The following is a 23,355-nucleotide window of genomic DNA, read 5'->3' on the forward strand; positions in this document are numbered from 1 at the left end:
TTTAAATAAATTTTATTCCCTAACTTCCAATTAAAATACATAATTCACCAAGAATTTTTTTTAACCAATGACATTAATTACCACATATATTGCTTTATTATTTTGTGCATGATTTTTTTTTATTTTGTAATATGCAAGTTCTCAATTTTAAGACTTTATTATATATATTATCATGATTAGGGAAATAATAGAATTTTTTTATCCATTAATTACAATGACATATATTACACTAGTGGTTTAGGAAATAAGATAGATTTAATGTCTCATTATATACTTTGAAATAAAAACAAAATGAATGAGAAAGAAGAAAGTTACTTAGAAAAATATAGTGTATAGGTAAGGGATAAAAAAATGGTTATAACACTTTGAGAGTAAGACCAATTATCACATATAATTGAGGGGGTAAAAATACTCACAAATAAATAAATAAAAAATAAAAGAATTTATCATCATTATATAATGTTATACATTTTAAATGAAAGATAAAGAAAAAGGAAGTTAATTAAAAAAATGTGAATATGTAATTGTGGGGTAAAACATCAATTATAATATGGGAGAGTAACTCAATGAATTGGCTTAGTGGTTAGATATATACTTAGTGTGTAACGATCTATCATGATTTCTACACTTAAAGTTTTAGCTACTAGCACCAGGAAAAATAATAAAAATAAAAATAATAATACCTCTGCCTAAGGTTAACATGCATATAGTTCTTGAAAAATACATGTAATAATATATGCATAGGAATAAAATCAACTGAAGTGTATATGTTTCGTAATGGAACTATAGTGTATCCAGTACACACATACACACATGTGCGCGCACATACACACATATACACATATCTACAATAATCTAAAAACTAAAATGTAAAACTAGATTGTTAGTTAAGCAAGACTATTGAAAATAACAACAAAAGGTAGCACCAAGCTACACAATCGATCCTTCATTTGGCTCTTGACTCAATATTCGAGTCTCACCTATCCCTACCTTATTCCCATATAAATATGATATCATAGTCCAACCACAAGAAAACATGTAAGGGTAAGATAGTATTCAACAAAAAATAACATATCGAGTATAAAAGTAACATGCCACTATACTACCAACCAACAACATATAAACCACTTGACACAACTCCTCATGGTTTCAAATTTAGCAACACAACAATAACACCTTAATTAAGTCTCCTATGGGATTAGCTTATTGACTACCTTCCAAATACTATGCTTCTTCTAGTACTTAGTTTGGGATTTTGACCCATATGGATCAACATTGGTTACTTTATAATCAATATAGATTGACTTGACCCCTATACTATAGTCGCATTATAAACGGTATGACTTGACTTAGCCCCATACAACATCAACTAAGGTCCTAGAGGAAACTCAACAACCCACTTCAAGGGTCAACTTTCCAAGAAGGATTTTCAATAACTAGGCTTGTAGAACACTACAACAATATCCTCAAAATGAGATATTCAACTTTAAAACAACCTCTCTTCTAGTCCTAAGTCAATCGCAACTTAATGGCTGAAGCATTCTCAACATTTCAACAACTTAATCATCAATATACATTATCCCATATCAATGTATAAAGAACTAACACCACATATCAGCATACAAACATATGAGATATACAACTACCACATACATGTTCAATATTTTATCAATCAAACAACATATTTTAATAAGGCAACCCATGCTCAATGTGAAATGAGACAGAGAGCTTTTGGCCTGTCGACCATGCCTAATGCCAATCTTGACACACTCGACATGGATGAGGTAGAGAGCCTCAATGGAAATCATGCTTGCGTGACTAAAACCCATGCCTAACCTTGTTCAAATAAAGAGTCTCTGCCTGACTCACGCTCGGTATCGCTACACCGATGTCCGATATGTCGCTACATCGATGTTCGATGTTGCTACATCGATGTCTGATGTGACACCCTCTACCCCAACATCATTAATAAACATAAACTATATTTATAAAAGATTTTCATAGAATGATATAAAACAATAAGTATCATAAGGTAGAAGATGCACATTCATAATTCATACACATAAATATTAAACTCAAGAAGTTATTATAAAACAAAGATTATAAATTAATCCCAGTAAAGGTGGCAGAGCCTCCTAGTTAGGAATTAACTTATAATCTTTTAGTAAAATTATAATATGACAAAAATACACACTTTCAACATAAATAACATAAAAATTACAAAAGAAAAATAATAATAATTTAACAATAAGTCTAGCTAATCCCGATGTCACATCCTATCAGAGCGAAACCCAAACAGAAGCCTAAGCTTCACCACCAACATCCTCAGCCTCATGCTAATTATCTGCATCATAATTTAAATATACACAAAAATGACAAGGGAGTGAGAAACTTCTCACTCAGTTGCAGATATAGAAATAAAAGTTAAATAGCACACACACACGCAGTATAATTCACATATATAATCAATCTCACATATATGCTTATGTATAATGATTTTCTTGACTTGACTCACTATTGTATGCATGTGGCGCCATACGGAAGTTTCAGAATTTATCACTGGTGACCCAAAGGTACACCTATCACTGGTGTTCATACACCTCGTTAGCATGTTACATCACTGGTGTCCCGAAGGCACACCTATCACTGGTGTTCATACACCTCGTTAGCATATCGTGGGTGACTCAAAGGTACACCTTGTTAGTCGTGGGTATGCGGCCTCAGCGGCACACCTGGAGTAATATGTGCATATGATGCATGTCATACATTCACAGACTCAACCTTTAGCATGTTACACATATCATATTCATATTTCATAATTAAGAATTATTTCAATAATCCAATTTAATAGTCCAATAGTCCAACAGTCCAAACAATCCAACAGTCCAAACAGTCCAACAGTCCAACAGTCCAACAATCCAACAGTCCAGAGGTTGCTTAGGTATCATATTTTTCAATAATAATATATTAAGATCTTTTAAGTAAAGTAGGAAGCTTAAAAGGTAATATAAGATAATAAGGAGGCTCAGCCTTCCATTTAAATAATAGATTACAAATTTATAAATACTTAGGAGGCTTAGCCTTCCATTCAAATAACAGATTCTAATATGTAAATAAATAAGATATAAAACAAAACACATCAATAATACATATTCAAAGAAATAAACAACAGGCAAGGGATCGGGAGCCAATCCAACAAACAAACTATTTAACAATTATTCCCACACCCCCAAGCGAGGTTTCCCACTCCCCCCTTACCTGGGTTTACAGAAATTTGGGCAGAATCTCCTCCTCTCTATCTTTCCTTAAAAGGAATCGGAATTAGGGCAGAATCTCTTCCTCTTTCTCCTTAAACAAGGCACTAGAGCAGAACCTCCTTTTCTTTCTCCTTCTCTCTCTCTTACTTTCTCTCTCTATTTCTCCAGAATTTCCTTCTCTCTAGAATTCTAAATTTTCAAAACCTTAGGCCCCTATTTATAGAATTTTTGAAGTTACTATGCACTATGCACTATTCATTAAAATAATATTATAAATTACTATGCACTATGCACTATTCATTATTATATTCAAATTAATTAAAATTTTGAAACGGAAAGAATCCGCAGCCCACGTTTCAGCCGCCCCTTTACTGTGCAATTGCATAGTAAAATACTATTCATACATACGTATTCGTAAATAGTAAAATACGTATACATAAATAGTAAAAATATGTATACATAAATAGTAAAATACGTATACGTAAATAGTAAAATACATAAATAAAATACTTATTCACATAAAAAAAATATTTCTTTTCATTGAATAAAATTTGGGATGTTACAATTCTCCCCTCCTTTTAGAAATTTCGTCCCCGAAATTTTTGCAATGGTAAACTCTTCGCATTCTTACTTCTAATTCTTATGCAACATCACTACCTTGTTGATGTACAACTTTTATCAATTTCCTCAAAGGATTTGCTTAGGGAAAGATCTTGACGAATTTATCCACTTAAACACAAACAAAATCAATTTCTTAAGCGTCTTAGACAAATCTTCCACTAGGGTCTATCTATTCACCATCTTACTTCCAAAATGGAGCATCTAAGTGCTACAAGATTCTTAAAAACTTTTAGTATGCTAACCATAAATATACAATTGCTTTACTCCTCTCTTCATCTTAGGTCACAAAATATCTTCTTAAGATTTTGGTACATCTTAGTAGTTTCTGAATGGATACTAAAGATACTCTTATGACCTTCTTCTAGGATTGCTTTATTAAATTCTAGCACACTAGGAATGCCCAACTTATCCTTAAATCTCAAAACTCCATCCACTCTAAATTTAAACTCACTCTCCATACCTTGATTCAAGTTCTCTACTTCTCTTTCCATATTAGACCATCACGCTTCCCCTGCGCCACTCTGATACATTTTAGTAACTCCTAAATAAATGTTAAGAGTACTCTTATGTCCTTTCAAGTTTTATAACTAAACATTCAACTGTGTCCTTTCTGATCTCTTGCTTATTTGGGTCACTAATAAAGGATCTAACTCCTAGTTCCTCTAATCTCATCTATTAATCTGATAGTTACTTCCAACATAAATAATTCAATGCTACTAGGGTAATCTTACACATCAAGCATAAGTTTCTAAATTCTGCAATCAAATTCAATCCTTAAATCATCAAAATAATAATTTGGTTATCATTGTAATCCAGATATTTGCCACAACATCAACACCTAAGCATTAGATACACATATCAGATCACTAATTTTACTACTCTATCTACAACCAATTCAAACTCTTCTATGATCAATTCTAAAGATCAGGTACCTAAGCATAATGTACACTCGGTATCCATATCAGTTCTCTAGTTTCACCATTTCATCTTCACCCAAGTCATAATCATATCCATCACCTTAACCTATAGCCTTATAACTTGTTACCAAAATAAATCAACTAATTATGCTCCTATAATTTTCTTCAACAATCCATTCGTTATTCATACTTAATCTCACAATACTAGAAGTAACCTTATAATCCAAACTTAAATTTCTAATTTGAGCCAAAAAGATTCATCTCTCTAATCATAATGAAAGATAAAGATTTCCTCAAAACATCAATCACTACAATGGCTTTAGCCAAATAATAAGATCAAAATTTTACTCCTTAAGAAATTTCAACTATTTCTTTTATCTCGTATTCAACCCCTTTGGTCAAAAGATATTTAAGGTTCTTATGATCATTAAATACCTCAACCATAGAATCATATAGTTAGTGTCTCCAAATCTTAGTATAAATGACAAAGTCGCTAACAAGGTTATGGGTAAGGTAATTTCTCTCATGAATTTTCAATTTCTTAGAAACATAAGCTACTATCTTTTCTTCTTGCCACAATATTCTTCCTAAACCTATTTTCAGAGACATATTTATATATCACAATAATCTTACTAAAATCTAGTAATATTAACACTAGTCAATCTTTCCTTAAGAGTTTGAAAACTACTTCCTCAATTGTTATCCCATACTAATGTAACTCCTTTCTAGTCAATTCAGTCAAAGGTAATAGTAAGTAATTCAAAGAAGTAAGCAACGAAATGATTTGGGTAGTTAAAAATATACAAAGGTTCAAGAATTCCTGATATAGATTATCCTTACGGTTGATTCCAAGGGTAGGCAAGAAACAACCTAGTGAACTGAAACATCTTAATGACCAAAGAAACGAAGGCAAAAGCAATTTTTATAGTGAGAGCAGTTTAAACCATGAACAGTTGTTAAAAAAAAAATTACTCACTGAATTTTCATATAAACTATCAAACAAGACTCCTGATTTTACTAATTGACTCAAGTATCTCTCACTTAAGCATAACTTAAGTAGATCTTCCTCCGCAAGAAATTTCATGGTCTAAAATACTCACCTCATACAATCCAAATTCATACTTAGATAATCTAGTTTAAATCTATTTTTATGCCTAACAACTCAAAATATCATGATAGCATATATCTACCTGACACACAGAGTTGTATTCGTCCAAATGATTTCAAACCTATCTCAAACGAAAGTTAAGTGAATAAGCTACAACTCTTTATGAAGACATAAGATTTCCAAGAGATCATCTCTTTAGCTAAAGATTCAAATATCACCACCAATAAATTCAGTGCTTACTAAATTTCTAATCACCAAGGCAGTCATAACTTGAAGTTCTAGATTTTTGTTTCATCTTATCCTAGTTCTATTGAAAAGATAATATCTAAAACCATATTCTTCATAAAGACCTCAAAATATAAATTTTGTCGATATAATACTCATACTATCATAACAAACTATAATGAGAATATTTTCGACACCAAATAGCAATAATGTATCAATATATCTAATGCCACAAAATACCTCAACTTTTTCCAAATTCACTACTTAATTTCTCATTCAAATCTCTCCTTACTTTTCTCAATCAAAACAACTCACATGCTACCTAAACCATAAATAATTAACATACCAATAATAACACTTAAGGGAATTAACATCATTTCGATCTCTCACCATAGAGACAACCACCTTTAGATTCAACCTGCTACAACTATAGATGTCAGAAACTTCACCAATCATAAACTCTTAGTACACTCAATATATCACCTCCCATCCAAGGTTCTAATAATTCGAGTTGGCTAACACTATCATGATTATCATTCCTCTGATTACAAACTAACTTAACAATCTCAAACTCAACAATATCAACACAGGACGAACATCATCATCATAGTACACAACAAACAAGACATAGTCAGAGTACACAACAGAGTCATGATAAGCACATAACACACACGGTTGATAAAATCGACTTGCTCTGATACCACTAAATGTGACACCCTCTACCCCAACATCATTAATAAACATAAACTATATTTATAAAAGATTTTCATAGAATGATATAAAACAATAAGTATCATAAGGTAGAAGATGCACATTCATAATTCATACACATAAATATTAAACTCAAGAAGTTATTATAAAACAAAGATTATAAATTAATCCCAGTAAAGGTGGCAGAGCCTCCTAGTTAGGAATTAACTTATAATCTTTTAGTAAAATTATAATATGACAAAAATACACACTTTCAACATAAATAACATAAAAATTACAAAAGAAAAATAATAATAATTTAACAATAAGTCTAGCTAATCCCGATGTCACATCCTATCAGAGCGAAACCCAAACAGAAGCCTAAGCTTCACCACCAACATCCTCAGCCTCATGCTAATTATCTGCATCATAATTTAAATATACACAAAAATGACAAGGGAGTGAGAAACTTCTCACTCAGTTGCAGATATAGAAATAAAAGTTAAATAGCACACACACACGCAGTATAATTCACATATATAATCAATCTCACATATATGCTTATGTATAATGATTTTCTTGACTTGACTCACTATTGTATGCATGTGGCGCCATACGGAAGTTTCAGAATTTATCACTGGTGACCCAAAGGTACACCTATCACTGGTGTTCATACACCTCGTTAGCATGTTACATCACTGGTGTCCCGAAGGCACACCTATCACTGGTGTTCATACACCTCGTTAGCATATCGTGGGTGACTCAAAGGTACACCTTGTTAGTCGTGGGTATGCGGCCTCAGCGGCACACCTGGAGTAATATGTGCATATGATGCATGTCATACATTCACAGACTCAACCTTTAGCATGTTACACATATCATATTCATATTTCATAATTAAGAATTATTTCAATAATCCAATTTAATAGTCCAATAGTCCAACAGTCCAAACAATCCAACAGTCCAAACAGTCCAACAGTCCAACAGTCCAACAATCCAACAGTCCAGAGGTTGCTTAGGTATCATATTTTTCAATAATAATATATTAAGATCTTTTAAGTAAAGTAGGAAGCTTAAAAGGTAATATAAGATAATAAGGAGGCTCAGCCTTCCATTTAAATAATAGATTACAAATTTATAAATACTTAGGAGGCTTAGCCTTCCATTCAAATAACAGATTCTAATATGTAAATAAATAAGATATAAAACAAAACACATCAATAATACATATTCAAAGAAATAAACAACAGGCAAGGGATCGGGAGCCAATCCAACAAACAAACTATTTAACAATTATTCCCACACCCCCAAGCGAGGTTTCCCACTCCCCCCTTACCTGGGTTTACAGAAATTTGGGCAGAATCTCCTCCTCTCTATCTTTCCTTAAAAGGAATCGGAATTAGGGCAGAATCTCTTCCTCTTTCTCCTTAAACAAGGCACTAGAGCAGAACCTCCTTTTCTTTCTCCTTCTCTCTCTCTTACTTTCTCTCTCTATTTCTCCAGAATTTCCTTCTCTCTAGAATTCTAAATTTTCAAAACCTTAGGCCCCTATTTATAGAATTTTTGAAGTTACTATGCACTATGCACTATTCATTAAAATAATATTATAAATTACTATGCACTATGCACTATTCATTATTATATTCAAATTAATTAAAATTTTGAAACGGAAAGAATCCGCAGCCCACGTTTCAGCCGCCCCTTTACTGTGCAATTGCATAGTAAAATACTATTCATACATACGTATTCGTAAATAGTAAAATACGTATACATAAATAGTAAAAATATGTATACATAAATAGTAAAATACGTATACGTAAATAGTAAAATACATAAATAAAATACTTATTCACATAAAAAAAATATTTCTTTTCATTGAATAAAATTTGGGATGTTACATCTGATGTCGCTACATCGATGTCCGATGTCATCTAAGCAAAGAGCCTTTGTCTTGACCACGCTTGGTGCCACTCAACTAGGGCTCGACATCATGAAGTTAGAGAGCTTGAATGACATCAACATCCAATATCATTCAACCCATGCCTAATGTGACCAAGTTAAATAGCTCTCCTTGAACTCACACTTGACGCCATCAATCCTATGCTCGGGTTAGAGGCAGAAAGCCTCTAGTCTACATCATGTCTAATGCCTTGAAGTTGTGCTTGACACGATGATGAATTTTGCACTTAATAGATTCACGAGTTTGCTTAATCCCACCTGAAATATTGGCAATTCCAACATGCAAAGACAAATAACATAACCACTCATCATAAACAACTTATTCTCAAGCAAAAACACAACATGCAACCATCATTTGGTCTAAATCATCAAATCCGGCCACCTCTAACATTCTTCATGATCAACCAACCCCAACCTCAAAATTCATCCAAAATAACCGACACAACAACAATTTGATGAAATTCACCTAACATATAACTCAGATAAATCTACAAGAGTTTAAAAAAAAAATAGCTTCTTTTACCTCAAAATCTAAGGGAAAAGAATATAAGGAAGAAATTAGAGTTTTCCCCGACCAACTTCGGACAATTACTTCGACAACTCGGATTCTCAGCTCCAAGGGCTTCAAATCACTACTCCACTACACAACCAAGATCTTCTACACTCTTGGGAAGGTTAGGAAGAAAAAGGAAGGAAGTTGGGATCTAGAGTTCCTCTTTTTAGCTTCTCTTTAAGTTTCTTTAAGAAATGAACTTATTATGAAGTTCAATTCTTATAAGAAATCTCATATATCTTTCCCCTACAAGTCCAACTTGATCGTTGCTCAAGGACACTCCTAAACAACTAAAACTCATAAAAAATTCCTTAGTTACAAAGTTTCTCAATAATTAGACAACAAATCACACAACAACATATATTTTAATATAATCAACAACAATTAATTATAGTGTTACATTGTGCTCAAATGTTGTGGGAACAATTTATTTGACGAGAAACTTGTGTTTGATTCTTGTCGTGTGCAAAAAATCATTGGATCAACAATATTATTCATAATACTATGAGAGGATTAGTCTCTATCTTAGCGGACTAAGGGATACCGATGACAAAAAAAAAAAAATCAGAATATGGAATCAATAATCAGTCATCACTTGCAATCGAGAGATAAAAAATCTAAAGAAAAATACATTAATAGTTTATTCATTATATATTATAGATATTTAAAAAAAATCTCAAAAAGATTGTTAAATAAAAATATAATTAAAGTTTTTAAAATATTGAATATTTTTATTTAATGATTTAGAATCTCATTCTTCATTAGGCATGTCAAGAAAACATTATTAACATAAATCTTTTTGTTAAGAATTTAAAATATTATTAAGAAATTGTTATAGGACCAAGATTTCTCTTATGTCAAAATATATAAATAAATCGTTATTATGTAAAAAAAATCTAAATATCAAGACTTAACGAACAAATTACTATCTAAAAGAAAAGAATTAACCAATTAATATTAATGAATGTTATGAAAACTTGTAAAGTAATGATTAGAAATTTTATGTCAAAAAAAAAATAAAAAAATAAGTTGAATACTGTATTAAGTGAGGTCAGAAATTAGATAGAAAAATAATATTAAAAAACTCACTACAAAAATTTATGTAATTAGTGGCGGTTTTTTTCTGGCGGTTTCAAAAAATCGCCACAAAATATTATATTTCTGGCAGTTATTTTAACCGCCACAAAAGAATGATATTTTTAGCGGTTTAAAACTGCCACAATCTTTAAATACCTGTTCTACCTTTTCATGTCACACGTGGCAACCACTTAGGAGAGTGGACGCGGTTTTAATAAAAAAAAGTGAAAAAAATTCCCGCCCCAATTTTTTAACTTCGTTCGTTCACTCTCACTCCCAGACCTTCACTCACTCTCCCACTCACTTAGTCCCAGTCCCTCACTCACTCTCTTTCTTGCTTTCCTTCAATCACATTCTCGGTAAGGCTTTACTTAAGTTTCCGCGCTTTCCTTCAACTTTGAATTTCGCCCTAGGTTTTTATTCCTAATTTGATTCCGCAAACTGAAACCTCTACGTTACTAATGCTAGTGTCATATTTTGCACCTTGTTTGCTCTGCTTTGCGATGTGAAACAATCGAGGAATATGCAATTGAATCAGTTTAATAGTTTTTGCTGTTGTGAGAAGGGCACGTTTCTATTCGATTTTGAGTGTCTCGTAAGAACCATAATAATTTTGATATGTGCATTTCTATGTCTTCGATTCTTCAGTTATATTTACAGTTAGGGTGTGTTTGTAAAAGAGTTACATTCAATGTTTTGTGAATTGGATCAAGTGAAAGTTTGTTGAATACCATCCTGATGATAAACCAAACGCACACTTCTGTTTTATTTTTGAACCTCGCTGTTATTCCTGCTTGCATTAGTTCTGTTTTTCGATAGTTGGTGTTATAATGTGGATGATATTTTGTCACTTGTTTGAACTTCACTGTTGGTGATGCCATTTCTCGTGTAATGTCACGTCTTTTTGTGTTTTGTGAATTTGGTTTGTTAACTTGTTTATTTGTGGAAGGATGGTATAGCTCACTCAGTCTTGTATGCATTTTGCTTTCCCTGTTTGAATTTTTGGCTCTATTCTTTTTATGTTTCCGCGGTACCCTCAAATTCGAAGGGGTGGCATTTTTGGTTCAGTTCAGGCTTGTAAAATACAATAGGAACTTTTCTGATCATATAAGGCACTGATATTTATTGAAAAGGATAACCTCTCTGAACAACATATACTCTTTTGTACAAATTAATTTTGGTATCATATAAATGATCAAGACTTGCACTAATGCTAATGTGATTTGAGGTTTTCGATGGTTGCTTGGTACTCCTAGTAGTTGTGGAATGAGTGAGAATAATTTAAAAGTATGTTCAATGATGTATTTAAATTGAATGTGCTTAATAGAGTTTTTAACAATTTTGTATTCTAATAGTATAATCGTTAAAAAATTAAATGAGCTTTGCATATTATTTCTATTGTTTTTAATCATATGAAGCGGTTTCTTACATTCGGAGCATCTCTAATATGGAGAGTATCTTAACCAAGTTCTTATAAGATTGGGTTTTTATGTAAGAAAATTAAATGAGAAATGTATTCTATGTTTCTAAAACACTGTTATTAGTTACTTTTCCCGGCTTTGATTGAGATCTAGACATATGATATCTAATCAAACTTTTGTAGATTACATGGTTGACATTGCTTGTGAGGTGGCCCCTTTTAGAATTTAGAATCATAATGTAGATGACAGCTGCAAAACACATAAAAAAGTTATCAAATAATTTCTCATTATCATTTAGCGTGATTTTTGTACTTTACCATGTTACCACTTCCACCGTGGATATGGTTCAGGATCAAACAGTTGGCTCATACAATTGGAGGTATGTGAGACTCCTGAACTTTGAACTAAGTTCACCAATAACAGGGCACAATAGTAGTTAAACAACTAGGTGATTCAAAATTCTAAATATCAAGCACCAACATATACATATATATATATATATATATATATATATATATATATATATATATATATATATATATATGTATTTTAGTGTTTATGTGATTGAGGCTCACATCCATTTCCAATTATCTCAGCCACATTATAAATTGGTTGCCTAGACTATGTTTAGAAATTATGAGACTTAATTTTATGTTCGAAGCTGAATTTTACTAATTAGTTGTTAGTTGTGCCAAATTTACTTTCAATTTTTTTTTAAAATGTACACACTCTAAAAAATGTGTACAAAAAAACATTTTCGTTCCATTAACTGATCATTGAATATTATATGTATTTATTTTATTTATTTCTGCAGTGACAATGCCCTCTCAGTCTCATATTGGGAATAACACACTGTATAAGAGCAGCTCACAACTTAAGTCTTATTTGAATCAAGTTATTAAAAGTAATTTATGTATAAGCCAATTTATAGAATCTTTCTTGTTTAACTTCTCTAAAAACTGATTTAACTAATGCTTTTTAACTTGTAGGAGAAATTTAATTCAAGTCATCTTCTTACAAAATATGATTGAGTGCCCTTAATTTTTGCTGTTTGATTTCTTTCTCACTTTTTACTTTCCAAAACTGTTATTTTAAAAGAATTAAACACTACTAAATAATCAATTGTTCATCTATAATCTATTAAAGTTTTTTGTCTGCTGTTGCTGCATCATCTTTCAATTTTGACAGGACCTTAGTTAATTCATATGGAAGTGAGTCCATCCATATGGAAGTGTCAGCTCAAGGGTCTAAGTCATAATCAATATAAACACTTGAATAATTTAGACAAATGCCAAGCTGTAGGATAGTAATTAATAGTTGTAGCAGTAAGTTAAAATGCCATAATCATTAAGACAATATAAACACTTGAATAAAATATATAACAATATAAAGCCAGTTCCTATGTAGCAAAGAAAGTTTATAAGAAAATAACAAAATACTATTGAAATAGGAAGCATACATATGAAACAAACTATAGCGGTAGAATCAATATCAGGAAAAATATTATATGCCTCCATAACATATTTGAGAAATTAGGTATAGTTTAAAACAATGAGACAATGAGTCAGGATAAATATGATTAAGCCCACAGTAAAAATGACCTCAATACAGGGCATTAGCATTGACATTCTCAAATGCAAGATCACCCTTTTTATGCTTATATTGCACTCAGAATATCATCCTTCCTGATATAGATATGAGCCTATGTGATATGGACATTTTTAATAGATATCTGGTTCTTTTCTTCACTAAGAAAGGTCTTCCTCTGCTATGCTCATTGAACTTTCCAATGCAAATTGATTTCAAGGTATATTATTAACATTTGTTGTTTACCACTGAATTGAAAAAGGCTTATGAGTTATGTCATCATATTTTCTTCTAGTTTGCATCAGCGGCCTCTAAACCATTGGATCCTGATGAATATGACCCGTGATTTGTGAACTACTGAAAAGACAAATGACACTCCAATATGATAACAAAAGTTTCTAAATCTTTTCTCTACAACTACTCTATATTTTATTTCCCCTCTGGACACTTACACTAGGACTGTATCATCTACAAAAATTCATGCATTGTGACATTGGCTCTTGGATATGCTCTACAAGCACATCTAAAACCAAGATAAAAAGAGGCTCAAAGTTGACCCTTGTATAGTATAAAGAAGGGATCAATATGCAAGCCTCAATAGACATTTTCTCTCAACACTATTTCAATGTTGCTGTTTTCTTTGATGATTCTGCTTTTATGTTTTATTTGGACTAGAGAAGTTGGTGGTATATGCTGTGTATAGCAAAACTGGATATCATTATATGGGTGGGTTGGATAGAAATTTTTTTTTATGTTAAAAGTGAGGAAGGAGATGACGATGATACTCGGGGGGATCAGAAACAGTGACATTTCATTTGTCTCATTTTTTTTTTGTAAAGTATACATGTCATGCAAAAAGGTGTGACATTTGAAATCCATATAGGCTGGATTTATGGATGACCCCGTTGAATCATTAGATTTAACATTAGCTTCTGGAAATGAAGTAAAAAAAATGAAGAGCATATGAATAACATTTGCCGTCTGTATATTAAATTTTTCTGCAGAAAAAACTGCATATATACATTCATTGAAATTTGACCAAAAAAACAAAGAAAAATCTAATATCTTTACTAACAACTATTACTTAGATGGCATTTTTCACTTACAAAAGATGGATTAAAAAAAAAAATGTCTTCTGTACACTCTGTGTCAACTAATCTATGTCAGTCTCTATGGATTTATTATTTGTATCTTTTACTTACAAAAAAAATATCTTTTACATATACTGATGGATTGCTTTTCAGTTTTTACACTTGCTTGTGGGTGCAGTTCTTGCAAATCATTTTTCTCCCAGCAACTGACCATTTTTAAGGAAGCAAAACTTGCAAGGTAATCTGTTTGTTTGACATAAATGTAAAAAGAAAAATGTTTGACTTATAATATAATATGCCTTTTAATTTAGTAGTATTTCAATTTTTAAACTGGTGTGATATTTAGCAATTGGTTAAGTTATATATTAAGGATATCTATAACTACTTTCTAGGCATGTTATATGTATAGATGTATGGGATTTGTATTATTTAATACACGCAGCTTTCTATTCATTTATCTGATTATCTCCTTATATGTCAAAATATTTGTGGCACTAAAACTTACAAAGCAAGTATGCATTCATATGATTCTTTTATGATATTGAAGATGTTTATGCTTATGAGACAAAGAATCTACTGATATTGTCACAGCAGGCTCTCAAGTAAGTTTACCTTCAAGGGTTCTTTTAAAGATTGCCTAGATTCATGGACTATAGAAATTGGACTAATTGGCTTAAATAAGTAAATTAATTTACTTATCTAGTTTTTTCTTCTTCTTGAACCTTGTCAGATGGATGTAGTAATGGATAAATCATGGATTGATATGCCAAGGAATACAATAGAATATCTAGATGGATTAAATAAATTCTTAGATTTTTCTTTTGAAAATCGATCTGTCAATGGTGCAATAAGGTGTCCATGTCCTAAATGTCATTTTAGTAAATGGAAAACTAGAGATGTTGTGTTTGACCACTTGATTTGTAAGCAATTTCCAAAAAATTACAAAGTTTGGATATGGCATGGTGAAGCATATGAAACAATGGCATCAAGGGACACTGAAGTAATAGATGAGCCATTCCTAACAGAATCAACTTCATATTCAATAGTTTGATTTGGGCTTCTGTCTGTTTGTGTTTGTGATTGTATAGGTACAAAATCATAGTCAAAGGGAACTGGACAAAGCATATTTATTAATAATGCTCAATAGTACTGCTATTGAAGCCTTAAAATTCTGTTGCAGAGTCTTGAGCCTGCCATTGTGACTATTGCAGCCAAGACCGTGAACAGGGGCTAAAAAAATATGTCATGCTAGACCCATGACTAGATGTTGGCTTGATTTTTTTTTATAATGTTAAAATTGTTAATTTAATGTATCTTTAAGTAATTATATTTGAACAAGAAACATACAAAACACATAAATATTATTATAATTATAGGTATAATTTATTAAAATAAGTGATCCTAGAATTTGACAAGTAAAATTTTTATTTATAAGTTACTTGAATTAAATAACAATATAATATAGTCATTATTAATTTTTAATGATTAATATGGTTAGTGATAATTTTAAATAATAATTTGATAAATGTCTAAAATATACAGAATATTATTTGTCAATTTATAATAAAAATGCGCTTTTAAAATAATTCCAAATATATTTTTAAAAAAAGTTACCGAAAAATAAAGTGTATTTTTGACGGTTTAAAATTATTAGAAAATGCGAGAAATGGCAATCTAAAACCACCAGAAAATGTAAACAACCAAAAATAATAATAATTTTGTGGAGGTTTAAAAATCGTCAGAAATGTTGAACTGGGTAGAATTAAAATAAATATTGTGGTTTAAAACCGCCAGAAAATGATGAACAAGTCAAACAGAGCTGCAATTTTGTGGCGGTTTTAGACCGCCAGAAAATGTCAAACAAGTCAAACCAAAATGCATTTTGTGGCGCCGGTAATGCAATTTGTGACGGTTTTTAACCGCCAGAAATCACACATTTTTTTGTAGTTACCGACAATTCTTCACTTAAATTAATAGCCGACAATGCACCGGGAAGTCGTATTTCTTGTTTGGAAAGGGCCACATGTCATCAACATATATAATTTTCAATATTAAGTAAACTATTGTACTATTTTATTTATTAACAAAAAAACAGGTTCACATTGTCAAAGACTCAAAATTAAACAAAGTTTTATAAAAGAATTTTTAAAAAAATATATATAAAATTGCATTACTAACATTCTTCTTTCCTCATTACGCCGACCGGTGATACCATAATGAAGTTGAAAAGCCTGTGTTCTTTAAAAGCTTGTGAACCACACGATGATGAAGCACACATCACAAGGCGTGAGGTTTAATTACGTTGAAAACAACTTGTTATATAATCCAAAAGCCCATATTACTATTAGATACCAACAGCGACACTATTCCGCGGAGAAAAAAGAAAATTTGGCGCACCCTCATTCATATTACGTAACAAAAATCTTAAATATAACTTTCAATTAATTATTTGAATTTAATTTTTGACACACTAATATATAAAGAAATTATTAAGAGAGCATAGTTCAATTGATTCAACAAGTGCGTGAGTATTAAAAGCATTTTTAATAGAGTTAGATTCTTATAATAAAATAATTTTAAGATAATTGTTATAAAAATTAATAAATATAATATTTTTAATCATCAATAATATCAAAATTTTCAGTTTTTATACTTAATGTCTTTATCATTTATTAAGTTTTCAATATCTTAAGAGATCTATTAATAAAATAAAAAAACTTAAACATAATATTTCTTTCATCGAAAATCTTTAATCATGCACAATAGACATAAATTTATGCCAAAACAGCTTTTATTTACTAGTCTTCATCCCAAAACTTTTAATTTTTAGTTTAAATATTTTTTTCATATAATATATTGGTTTTTTTTTTCTCGGTCCCTAAATTTTTTTGATGAACTTTTAGTCTATGTAATATTTTTTAATTTTTTTATCTCCATCATTACTTTTTTATTATTATTATTATCATTTATTATGCATGGAATGTCAAACATCAAAAGAGTTAAATTCACTGGAAACAATATTCATTTAGTTGACATGTCATAGATAAGCAGTGAAAAGTAATGGGAGAGATGAAAGATAAAAAAAAAAAAAAAAACTTATAGGAATTAAAAGTTAAACAATCTTTTTCTTCTAATACTAATAAATTTGATAAACAATCCAAGAGTTTAAGAGATGAGAGAGGATATTTAATTTTTAAATTATATTTTAATTATTTAACAATAAAAAACTACACATATTCATAATATTTAATAGTGACAAAAGATAAAAATAAAACTAAAGTTTCATAGAAATTGTAAAACTTATAAAAAAAAAGTTAATATTTTTTTCCCTGTCTTATGATAAGTATAATAGAAAGTATTTACCCTTTTTTTATTTTGCAAAAACAATATAATAAGTTGAAATAATGAGATATTCTCTTTGTCTTAAATTAAGTGTCATCTAAGAAAAAAAAATAAGTAAAAAATTAGTGTGTTTTTAATTTTTATTTTTTTTTTACTAAATGGTATTTTTAGTCTTTCTATTTTTATCAATATACAATTTTGATTTTTTTTTAAAAAGAAAAAGACATTTAGTCCTCTAATTTTAGTATGAAATTTTGATCCTTTTATCAAATTATAATATACTAATCATTAAATTTTAATGTTTACTCATATTTAAGTGATGTGATATTTAAAAATAAAAAATTATAAAAATATGTAAATAAATTTTTATTAATAAAATAAATATCAATTATTCGAAAAATAAATATAAACAAAATTATTTTATATGATAATTTTTAATTTTTACACATATATGTCATGTTACTAAATATTATGTCAGCTAAGTGGTGATGATTATAATTTAATAATCAACGAATATTAAATTGAAGGTATGACTAGAATTTGTGATTTTAAAAATAGAAGGAGTAGTAAATGTCTCAATTTTAAAATAAAGGGAACAAAATTGTATATCAACAAAAATAAAGACGAAAAGTCAATTTGACTTTTCAATATAATATTAATTTTTTTTCATTTATACCTATATGCTTTAATATTTTCTTGGTGTTGCATTACTTCTAACAACATTTTTAATAATAACTTTAATTTTATAAAATTACTATTTTCTTTCATTTATTTATTAATTTCTTTTATCTATGTAAAAAAAATTATTAGGACAACATTTTTATGAAACAAAGGAAGTAATAAATAGTACAAAACTTAGATACATTACCATAAATACTTTCAATATTGTGTTTTAATTATAATGAGAATTTCACTTCAATAATATGTGTAAATAAGTATTTTAATTTTCATTAAATATTAATGCATATTAACTTTGTCATATTAAATATAAATGCATATAACCTTGATTTGCATATTACTGATATTAACTTCAACTCTAATCAGATAACAACATCAATAATTCTTATACTGTTCTTAAATTTTGTCATATTAAATTATATTTTTATACTCCAAATTTATATTATTAAATATTTCTTAATCCAAGATTTCTTTAGGACAGAGGAAATATTTTATCGTCCTAACCCGTTATCTTATTTTTTTTCTAAAAAATAAATGAAAAATGTCTGTCGGATATTTAAAAAATATTAAACTTTAAAATCTTGGAATGTAAATTATTTTGATAAAAAAATATATAAAAGAACTTAAAATTTATGATAAAAGAAGTACCCCTTTCGCTACATAACTGTTATGATTTAGACTTTTTTTCCTCAATTTTTTAATATTATTTACAACTTCAAATAATGTTAATTAAATTTTTTCACATATACTCTTATTTAAGAGAAATACTTATTAATTATTCATACTTTATTATTTTCTTGTTAAAAATACTAAATGAGAATATTGTACTTAAATATTAGTATTAAATAATTTTTAAGGTGTTTGAAAAACTTTAAATATAAAAAAAATTATGGTTTAGAGAGAATGTGTATTATAATGGTTATTAATATTATTTTCTAATTAAAGTTGACATTTTAGTTCAAGAAAAATGTTACATCTTCTCATAATTCTCGCTGCTATTTAATAAAAGAAGTTTTTCGTATAAGAAAAAAGGTACGTATCAGTGAAGAGAAATCAAAATATAAAATAACAAAAGCATTAAATGAAAAATAAATACGTTTATTTAATATTTAAAACACGTAGAATACATAAAATGATTAATAGTAGAAAGAAGTTGTGTTGTTCTTCTGAGTGTTTACACTGTTCCCATAATAATGAATGCCGCTCGGGTTTGTGTGAAATGTTTATGGAGAAAAGAGAGAGAAGCATAGCATAGCTGACCTTTGCAATACACGAGTAAATGTTTTTGTTGTCGTTTTGACCCTTTTTCTTTTACCTCATTTTTTCGATCTCTAGTCAGCGATTAAACTTTAACCTAACCCACCTTCTTCTTCTCTCTATATATATGTGCCTAATGGAATAGACATCCCAGCCCCAGTTGCACAAACTTGTCTCTCAATTTCTAAGATCCTTCTTAGTTCATATCATACTCCCATTCTCAGAATTCAAGAGGCTCTTATATTAGGCACAAACCCAGAAGAAGAAAAAGGAGGAATATATAGATATAGCTAGCTTAGCTATAACACTTTTTTGTGTACAAAATGGGAAGACCACCTTGCTGTGACAAAATTGGGATTAAGAAAGGGCCTTGGACTCCAGAAGAGGACATCATCTTGGTCTCTTACATTCAAGAACATGGACCCGGGAATTGGAGATCGGTTCCCACTAATACAGGTAAAATAAAAAATTTAACATATATGCTTTGTGATTTCTTCATTAATATTCTTTTGGGTCTTCATTTATGTGCAACCAGTCCTCGTTTGTTAATTATTTAAAGCCTGGTACAAATTATAAGTGTTTTTAAAGAGAAATATTCTTTATTAAACATGGTTTTAATAAATTTGATGTGAATGATGCCATTGATTTTTGTTTTACGTACAGGGTTGATGAGATGCAGCAAAAGCTGTAGACTCAGATGGACTAACTATCTCCGACCTGGTATCAAACGAGGGAATTTCACTGATCATGAAGAAAAAATGATTATCCACCTCCAAGCACTTTTGGGAAACAGGTACCATATTGTCCAAAAAAAAATTATTTTTTTACAAAAAAAATTCAATCTTTAAAGTAATTCGACAAATTCATGAATTGGGTATGAAAATTTGGGGTGTGTTTGTTTGGTTTGATTTGATAATAATTGATTAATGATGTGCAGATGGGCTGCTATAGCTTCGTACCTTCCACAGAGGACAGACAATGACATAAAGAACTATTGGAATACCCATTTGAAGAAAAAGTTGAAGAAGATGCAAACCGATTCTGGGAGTGGTGATGATGATGGAAACACTAATGAGAAAGAAAAGTCTTGTTTGAAGGGTCAATGGGAGAGAAGGCTTCAAACGGATATCCACATGGCCAAACAAGCCTTATGTGAGGCACTGTCCCTTGAAGAAAAACCAACCAATATTTTCCCTGATGAGACCAATCTACCCTCCACAACCACAACACCACCGAACAACCAAACACAAACACCCTTGTACGCATCAAGCACAGAAAACATAGCCAGATTGCTCCAAAACTGGATGAAGAAATCCCCAAAGACAATCTCCTTTAGCAACAACATGAACATGGTACCAACGACAGGGTCCAGTTCAAGTGAGGGAACACAGAGCAGCATCACATGCACCACACGGGATCATGCCCTTGACTCGTTGTGGAGCTTCAACGACTCTGATCGTTCTCAATCTGTGTCGGCTGAAGAAAACAACGCCAACTTGGGTGATGAGATTGAGACGCATCAAGTGCCTCTCATGCTGCTGGAGAATTGGCTCTTTGATGATGCAGCCCCTCAGTGCAATGAAGATCTTATCAACATGTCATCACTGGAGGAAAGTACAACTGGGTTGTTCTAGATTCATGTAACCAAATTAATAACCAAGCATAAAGGGTCTTTAAGAAAGTCAAATAGACTTTATTATTAGAGTTCTTGCAAATGGAACTACTTTTCTAGGTCCCCCCAGTAGGAAGGTAACTCCCTCAATAGTCAATAGAAGCAAAGTGTACATTACAAGTACATCTATACGATATTATTATGTTAGCTATCTACCATAATAACTGGAGTTGAATATATTTGTGTTTTCTACTTTTTGCACGGGTTTCCCTATTACCTGTCATAATTTCCTTTCCATATTTCTTTTCCTTATATACAAAATCACTACCCTCTTCATCTCTTAACAAGTACTTCTGGTTTTCAATAAAAGTAAAAAATAATAATAATAATAATAATAATAAAAACTCAATTTAATTCGTATGCAAATCTCAATTAAATTTATTTTATTTATTTCTACTACTTCTAAAATACGCATGCAATTAATTGGAATTATATTTTTAATGGCCATTTTTATTCTTAAGAAACTGTATTAATTTATTTTCTTTTATTACTGCATATATATTATTTTATTTGTTCCTTATATTTAGTTTTAGAATGTGAATTTAGATCTAATTCAACCTGAAAAACAACTTGTAAGACAAAAGTTATTTCTCACTTATAAATTCTATTTTATTGAGTCGATATGAAACTTGTTTTTTTTTTTTTAAATACATCTCTTTAAATACATTACTTGGTGGGTGACTTCCTTTTTTAATGATTTAGGATAAATAAAACTTGATTTTTTTCCCAATATTTATGATTTGAACTGAACTTTCACCTATTACATAAATGTGAGTTCGAATCTCCTTGATGTCATTGTTCCTACTTGGTGAATAACCCACCTTATAGGAGTCTCATAACGCCTAGGGACTAGTTGAATAGTTGTAAGTGGGTCTTTGTTAACAGCTTGAGCATGTCATTGAGACTTTGCTCGATAGTATGATAATATATATATATATATATATATATATGAGGAGGATCATTTTATTCTAGGAGTAAGTCTAAGTAGACTTACTCTGTTCAATAACTCATGTTCTACGTCAAATTTCAACGATCCAACCGCTCAATTTAGAGTTCTTAATGCATAGATCAAATCTGCAAATTTTTAGAAAATTTGAAAATTATTTAATACTTCATTTCATTAATTATAATTGACGGATAATCATAAAATCATTTTATACATTGATTCGAATTAATGAAACGAAGTATCAAATAATTTTCAAATCTTCTAAAAATTTGCAAATTTGATCTATGCATTAAAAACTCTAAATTGAACGGTTGGATCGTTGAAATTTGATGTAGAACATGAGTTATTGAACGAAATAAGCTTGGGTATACTTACTCTTGGAGTAAAAAGATCTCTCCTCTATATATATATATATATATATATATATATATATATATATATATATATATATATATATATATATATATATATATATATATATATATATATATATATATATATATATATATATATATATATAACATGATGAAATATTGTATAAGAAGAAAAAATAAGTTTCAAAAGTAATTATTTTTTAATTTTTTAATGTAATATTAATTTTTTTTTCATTTACACTTCTAAAAATATTAATTTTCTTTTCTAATAAAGAAAAATAATAACATAGTTAATTTTATAAAATTATTGTTCATTTTTATTTGTTTATTATTATTTTTTGTTTTATGTAAAAAAAAATTAAGACAACCCTTATTATCGGATAGAGTATATGTTTTAAAAGTTATTACACTAATATTTTATTAAATAGTTAAGAAAGTATTTAAAGATGAAAGACAAATTGAAATTTTTTTTATTACTTATCAAAGGAAAATAAACATAATTAGAATTTATTCCTTACCCCTTTCTCACCTTGCTGGCACTTTGGTTTCAAACCAGCTAAAGGCCCGTTGCACTTTACAA

The 23,355-nt window shown here is 29.8% G+C and overlaps 1 protein-coding gene across 1 annotated transcript; it reads left to right on the top strand.

The window, feature by feature from the left end:
- The first annotated feature begins 19,714 nt into the window (after positions 1-19,714).
- LOC109818664 (myb-related protein 306) lies at positions 19,715-21,647 on the top strand. The gene is made up of 3 exons (XM_020384194.3): positions 19,715-20,239; positions 20,447-20,576; positions 20,721-21,647. The coding sequence occupies exons 1-3, from the start codon at positions 20,107-20,109 to the stop codon at positions 21,415-21,417; spliced, it is 960 nt and encodes a 319-aa protein (XP_020239783.2). The 5' UTR covers positions 19,715-20,106; the 3' UTR covers positions 21,418-21,647.
- Positions 21,648-23,355: the final 1,708 nt, after the last annotated feature.

This window comes from Cajanus cajan, chromosome 6, assembly GCF_000230855.2.
Source record: "Cajanus cajan strain Asha chromosome 6, NIPB_CcT2T_4, whole genome shotgun sequence".
Lineage (NCBI taxonomy): Eukaryota > Viridiplantae > Streptophyta > Magnoliopsida > Fabales > Fabaceae > Cajanus > Cajanus cajan.